This window comes from Buceros rhinoceros, unplaced genomic scaffold (assembly GCF_000710305.1).
Source record: "Buceros rhinoceros silvestris isolate BGI_N320 unplaced genomic scaffold, ASM71030v1 scaffold17446, whole genome shotgun sequence".
In the NCBI taxonomy this organism is placed as follows: domain Eukaryota; kingdom Metazoa; phylum Chordata; class Aves; order Bucerotiformes; family Bucerotidae; genus Buceros; species Buceros rhinoceros.
Genome location: NW_010417183.1, coordinates 6175 through 13452, shown reverse-complemented (window position 1 = coordinate 13452; position 7278 = coordinate 6175). Strand labels below are relative to the sequence as shown.

Genomic DNA, 7278 nt, shown 5'->3' with positions numbered 1-7278 from the left:
GTCCAAAGACTGACTCCCTTCAATCTTTTTTTCCTCTGTACATGTGTTTGTACATACATGTACACTCTGTGTGTGTGTGTGTGTATGTGAGTTTTGGCTAACGAGACCTGCATATCAGTAATTCCTAGCCTCCCACTGGGGAAAGCAATCTAATTGCTGCAGAGAATCCCTCTCACTATTTATCATAAAATGGATTTATTTACATTTCCTCAAATATTTGCACTTCTGAAGCAATCTGACTTTACAGGCACATGTGGCTGGAAACAGAAGCTGCCCTTGTCCTGATCCGAACTGCTTGGAACAGAAAGTGCCATTTTAGCAGCTGTTTTATTTTTTTTTTTAAGTATAGGGACTTCCTTTACAGAAATTCATACCCGATAGTTAAACTCCTCGCTGGCAGGGGGTGGTTTGCAATGTAAGGAGTCACAAGCATGGTGTATCTTGTGATAACGTTCACATGATGCGTTGCTGTCCGTTCGTGGCTGCTAATTTCAACAGATAACCTGAGTCAGTCTGTGAGGAGAGAGACGTGGTTTGAAACTCGAGGAGAATAGAGCGAATGTTGCGGAGCTGCCAGTGAGGTCCTTCCGGGGGGGTGGGCGCGTCAAGGCTCCAGTCTGTGAGGAGAGAGACGTGGTTTGAAACTCGAGGAGAATAGAGCGAATGTTGCGGAGCTGCCAGTGAGGTCCTTCCGGGGGGGGTGGGCGCGTCAAGGCTCTTCTGCCCGGTTCCTGCATCCCTCTCTGCTGAAAGGCCGTCCCTGCTCCATAGAAGGAGAACGTGGAGTGGAGGCTAGCGCGGCCACGAGCTGAATGATGCAATCAGCGGCCGAAGGGTTTGCTTCTGAGCGGGCTTGTGGTGGCCTTGGCTGCCTCCCAAGCTCCCGTAACGGCCTCTCGTCAGAGGGAGCTGGGGTCGTTTGGGCCATCCTTCCCACAGAGCCACTGGGGTTTTGGAATATCTGGGGCTTGGTGGAAGTGACTGCGGTTGTTCTCCGCTATTCGGAGGCTCCGTGTCCTTCTCCGGGCAAAGCAGTGCGATGCTCCCGTGAAAAGACGACAGGATGTCGCTCCCCAAATGCTGCTGTGCCGCGGCGGCAGAGGCAGCGCCTGCACGATGCTCCCTTTGAGCCAAGAATTAAAATTCCTTGAAACTGGCTTTGATAAATGGCCGCGTGTTTTACTCAATATGGGGCTTTGGCTTTTGTAGCAGAGCAGGCTTTTAGTTTTGTCCTTTTTATTCTTCTGCTCCTCATAGAGAAAAAAATCTCTAACTGCTAAAGTGCCTTAACAATAGGTTAACCATTGGCCCAGTTAAACAGGCAGTGAAAATTGCTTTGAGTGTGGTATTAATCAAAGCAGCCATTGAAGTGAATGGACAACTGCTGAAATCCGTGTGGAATGATCTGGAAATGCAAAGGGCTGGTGCTGCCTAGGGACAGCTGGTTTTCCGAAAGGGCTCGTAATACTGGGTGGAGTCGCCTTGTTCAGTCACTGGAGATGTGAGAAGTCCATTTATTTCAGTCAGTTCTGAGCATCCCCCTTCTGAAAGTCAGTGTTTCCTCGTGGGGCCTCTCATTTCTACACCACAAGTAGAATCAGAACCCAAAGCTGATGGAAAAACATGCCGGTGGTTTTAATTCTGGGTTTTTTTCTTCTAACCACGTTTTTGTTTCTTGTTCAAATTCTAGTGGAGCTGGAGCACAGGATTGATTTCGAGCTCAGGGAAGGTCTGGTGGAGAGCAGATACTGGTCTGCAGTCACGTCCCACACTGCCTACTGGTCATCTCTGGATATCGCCCTTTTCCTTCTAACCTTCATGTACAAACACGAAGACCAAGAAGACACCGACAAATCCAATTTAGAGGCTATTTGAGTTTTGGAAGGGGAAAGGAAATTTTAAACCGAACGGCCCAGAGCTGGTGTTGAACTGCAGGATCTATGTTATGGAGGTTTCAGGTTGCATGATGGATTTTTTTTCCGGTTTCTAAAGAGCAAAACTGTTTTGTATTTAAAAGCACTTTACAGTTTTAAACGTTTTGCAGTGCTTAATTAGACCCGAAGCGATTCCAAATTCTTGTCGACTCTGACTGTTTAAAGGCCGATCCAGCGTGTCGCATCCCGTGAGCACGGTTGTGCGGTGTTGGGGTGACGTGCTTGTTGATGATCATAACTGCTGTTCCATTCATTACAGCTTGAAAATCAGTTGATTTTTAAAAAAAATCAAACAAACCACTGAATTAATTTCCATTAACAAAAACGTACGTTAGATACAAACCTAAACCTGCCGCGTTCCGGCGTGTTCCGTCTGGGTGAGTAACAATCGGTGGTGTCGTTTTCTCGAGGACGTTGTTCAGCCCCGCATCCTGTTGTCCGCAGCACCATCGAAAGACCGTCTGACTGCTGGCTTCTGAGGGCGTGTTGTACGTGACCCATTTAGAAACTAATGCTGAAAAAAGCATGAAGCCACTCTTTGAAATACTGTAATTATAATTTATTATTCTCTCTAATTGTTTCATTTTATTCCAGTGTATAAAAACATTACTTTTTTACTGGTTTCTTTTGACATAATTTAAGAACCACATTTATTTTCTACAGTGTTAAGACTTTTTCTCAGAAATGCATATCTTTGTACTACTATTCAGATGAATATATGAACACTGTGGCACACTTTAAGTATTTTTTCATTAAAAATAAATATTTGTGGTTTCACACAAATGACCTCAGTCACCTTCTTCTCGAAGGTAAGTAACTGCCTTTGCTTTTTCGGTCCCGAGGGGTTCTCAGGCACGCAAAGGTTTTGACCTCACGTTAGACTGGGTTTGCAGAGGATCCAGCTGCCTTTTGCTTACCATTATTAAATGTATATATGTATCAAAACATGTATATGTGTATATTTATGCACAAGGATCCTATCAAGAGAAACAAGAGCAGCATAAAACAAATTTGCTGAAGCCGGAGAATACCAGAGCTTGGATTAGGTTTGTATCTGAAACTAATTCAGGAGAAGTCAAGAGAGAAATGTTGTGATAAAAGGGAATAATCTCCAAATGAAACACTAGAAGGTCGTTGCTGGTTGTTTAAGGCTCCGGAGTAGCAGTGTGAGATGTGTGGCCTCGGAGCTGCCTCTGGCTGAGGTATTTATGAGCTGTGTGGTGTATTTAGAAGCCGCAGAATCTCAGCTTTTGTTTAAAAAGAAGAAAATCAGGCTGTCGTGTGGGTGAGTAGTGGTGTAAACAGATGTGGCAACATCAGCCCGTGGCGGCAGATGGCCCCGACCGGTGGCTTGGAGATGCAGACCCCACCCAGATGTCCTGTTCCGGAGTTCTGGGGGGAGACAGATTATTATTCTCCGGAATAATATTGACAGACTGTTATTCTCCCTGAAAATATTGCATGGGCTGTTGCTTGTTTCCCCGGTCCGTGGTGCAGTGGGGGAGGAATTGGGGGCTGGGCCTGATTGCTGGGGTTATGGATCTAGGAGTAATTATGGAGGGGGAACGAACAAGGCAAAGAAAACGAGAAGGGAGGAGTGGAGGGGAAGGGGAAGGAAAGAAGGCGGAAGAAGCAGCACTACTATAAAAGCAGCGAACAAACACCCAAGACGGTGTAAAGGACCGTGCTTCAGTGTGGAGCCTGATAAAATCCTTCTAGCCTCGGAGAATTGTAACTCTCCTGCCTGACATGTTTACCTTGGTTGATGAGCAATCATGAAAAATGAAAATAACCCTCAAAGAGAAGGGAGTCAGACACCTCTGCTCCAGCAAACAGGCTTTTGTTTACATTACTGGCTTTCCAGATAAGTTGTTTAATCAGCTCTTCCTAATTAGGAGAACTCTCCGTTTGTGTTTAGAGCGTGCAAAACATCTCCAAACACGCGTGGTTTGTGCCTCAGTGCGATGAGTTGGATCACGTCGCTGCTGTGTTGTCCCCTTCCACTACTGGATCTACACGAGATCTCTGCTTCCACGCTGGCAACAGAAGGGGGTTAATTCCTGTAATTCTTGTGGTCTGTGTCAGCTCTGCTGTTGTCCAGAACATGTTTCAGATTTATGGAATAGCTGTTCCCCTCGCATCGGAACGTGCTGGTACTTGCTGAGTGCTCTCCGTATAAGGGATGAGATGCTCCTTTTTCTGGACATACCCCTCAGTAAATCAGGGAGAAGGTAGAGCTGAGAAGTGAACCACGCCGCTGGGAAGAGAAGGGGTCAGAAGGACCAATACCTGTTCACGGCTTTCAGTGTTCCTGAGTTAATGGACATGTGGATTCGTGGTTCTGTGCTGACCTGTAGCTTTGTGGAGCGTCTGCTTATCTCCAAGCTTCATTACAAAGACAGAACATACCTCGAAAGAATAAATGGGGACGTATTCTGAAGTGTCGGCAAAGATGTGTAAACGTGCCATGGGCACTTGCGTCTTTTTAATCCTCAAAAAAGATCTCCTCCTGCAAAGGTGGAATACTGCTGGAAAATTCAATTTTGGCGCTGTTGGAAAAAGTGTTGCCCCGTTTCTCTTCTGCAGCAGAACACAAGTAGGGTCACGTCTCTGCATGCTAGAGTCTAAATTTCATGCTTAAAACTTTCTGGTCAGATGGTCTGCGGCATAATATAGAGCTGGAATGTCCTGGCTTCCAGTTACTGACTTGTTTTCTTCTGCAAGAATGATGTTAAGCTTTACAAGCTGTGTTGACTGCTGGTTTTTCTTGAGAAACCGAGATAAGGGAAATGTCCTGGGCTGTTGTCAGTCCTCGGACTGATACTGAGCTGTTCTCTGAAACTTGTCCTTGAGTATTTTGTCCAAATTTGACTCTTAGAGGTTTCTCGCTACGAGGTCGTCCTTGCAGAGAATATTTAATTTTTTTACTGAATTCCCCCCCTTTGCCCCTAATTATTCTGTCATGGTTCTCTACAACCTCCCTTCCCCTTGCAGATGCTCTCTCTGGATTTATTGCCTGTTGGAGGCCCTTTGCTTTTGCACTGTGATAGTCTCGCTGGCCAACTGCAATTATTTTATCTTTCCTAATTAGTATTATGAGGCTGGACCAAAACACATTTCATGTTCTCATGGATCTGTTACACCGAGTTGCCACCTCTTGCTCCTTCATGGCTTTCTTGTTTCCCGTAGTGCCTGTCAGTGGAGCTGCCTCTGCCCATGGCCACGTCAGTGGGGATTGATTTTTTTTCAAGCTGAGTTCATGAATCACTGCGTCAACTGTTTGCAGTTAGATAGTTAATGTATATTTGTGTGCCCTCTGCCCAGCAAGTTTATTTGAAGTTCATTGGTTCCCATTTTCCCGTTATTAGCCTGGAGATTAGATTTCTGCTTTCCACACATCACGTTTCTGCTGAAGCTGGACGGGAGGAGACTGACCCAGGGGTTTCTCAGGGTGATCTCCCCCGTCTCTGCGTAGATCTTCAGTGACCATCGAGGTTTGACACACCAAGACCCAGTCGTCGACTGCCACGTGTACTGAGTTATTTCCAGTTTTCTAACATTATCTTACGGGTTGTTCTCCGTTTGCAGTTGTAGCGACAACCTCCCGTTGCTCCCCCACAGCCCATGAGTATCATCTTTCCTGATCTTGCCAAAAGCTTTGAAATCTTTTGTTTTTAAATGTCATCTGTGTAACAGTCCTGTTTTCTGGTTTATCGGATGAGCTTCAGCCTGATCTTTTTCCTGCATTCTGTGTTCTCTCTGCTTTTAATAATTGTTTTCCTCAAAATCAAACTTTCTCTTGGTTTAGGTTTTCCCTCCCTCTTCCGTAGGTATTTTTTGGACAGCTTGTTTCTCACGCGTTGCACTCAAGCTTTTTCTGAAGCATTCCGTTTTCATTTGTGCTTTGATTTCAGTCCACTGGAACTGAAGCTTGCTGTGTGCTTCTCCTGTGAAGATGGGGAGAGAGCTGGGGGGGTTCCGCCCAGAGCAGAGGAGGCTGCGGGGAAACCTGAGTGCAGCCTGTCAGTGCTGCAAGGGGTGTCCGAAAGCTGGGCAGGGGCTGTTCAGCCAGCAGGTGGCTTGCTCACCTTTTCACAATTTTTGAGTGACTGTTTCTAACCAAGAGAGATTAACGTGAGTAGGAACTTTTCAGCAGGGGCTGTGGGGACAGGACAAGGGGGATGGTTCCACTGCCAGAGGGAGAGTCAGAGCAGAGAGAAGGGAGAGATTGTTTGTGCTGAGGGTGGGCAGAGCCTGGCCCAGGCTGCCCCCAGAGGTGGCAGCAGCCCCATCATGGCAGTGTTCAAGGCCAGATTGGATGGGAGTGCTTCAAGCAACCTGATCTTCCTAGTGGAAGAGGATTTGGAACTAGCTGATCTTTAAGGTCCCTTTGAATGCAAACCACCCTGTGGTACCCTGTGATCTGCGCTGGCCTCTGTGTCCTGCCTCATGCTCATATTAAGCCTGACAGCCTCCCAGCAAGCAGAAGGTTGAATTCTGGTTTTCTGTTTGTATCCCTCTTCCTGCAAAGCCCAGACTGGTTGGAAATCAAAGCCATGGCAAGAGGGAAGGGAGAGCAGCTCTGCTGGTTTTGTGTTTGTGGCATCCTTCCATCTACTGCTGTCTCTCACACCTACCCAAAACTAGAAGCGAGTTTGTGCTGCCACCGGAGAGAGGCTGACGGACCATCATCGTCTTTCACAGCTTGTGTTTTCAGAACTGAGTCACTAACACGCTCTGCGGTTTTTGGACTCCAAATACTCACGTTTTACAGGGCAAGGGCCCAGCAGGCTGGGGATGGAGACAGTTCGATTAACCCTCAGCAGCAGAAAAGGCACTTGTGAATGAGGGAGCAAAGGCAGTGAGCTGGTGTACAGGGACGTGGTCTCAGCGCGCTGGTGCTCGTGAAACCGGGGTGCTGAGTCGGCCGGTGCTGCAAAGCCAGACCGTAGGGAGGGAGCGGGGCTTCCCCTCCCGCTTTCCAGGCTGAAAATGCCAGCGTCCTGCTCTGATAATGTTTGGTACTGCAGGATTTGTCAGAAATTTTCACATTCATGATCACCTTTAAATAACCAATACTTAACTTTAAAAATAACCCGACGTGCTTTCGACGTTGCTGGGTGCGCTTTCAGTCAGGAAGTGGTTAGACCTCTTTGCAAAGGACAGTCCACTTCCAAAACAAACGCCGTTCATCTCCCAGCCGCTGTCTCACGGGAGCGTGCTCCAGCGATGCCACCACGTTTCACCAGCATCTCCCCGAGCTACTGGACCCTCAAGGGTCCTTCAGTCAATCTCTGCGGTTTGCCTAAGGTGAGGCGCTGCTGGAAGAGGAATCTTGGACCAG

The 7278-nt window shown here is 47.2% G+C and overlaps 1 protein-coding gene across 1 annotated transcript in view; it reads left to right on the top strand.

Annotated features, from left to right (window-relative positions):
- Positions 1-1875, top strand: part of LOC104495187 (phospholipase DDHD1-like) — a gene marked incomplete at its 5' end in the record, with an annotated part of 23009 nt that extends 21134 nt beyond the window's left edge. Inside the window, one exon of the mRNA XM_010138122.1 lies at positions 1691-1875. Within this exon, the coding sequence (XP_010136424.1) occupies positions 1691-1875 (185 nt within the window). The remainder of the gene's footprint in view (positions 1-1690) is intronic.
- Between the last annotated feature and the right edge of the window lie 5403 nt (positions 1876-7278).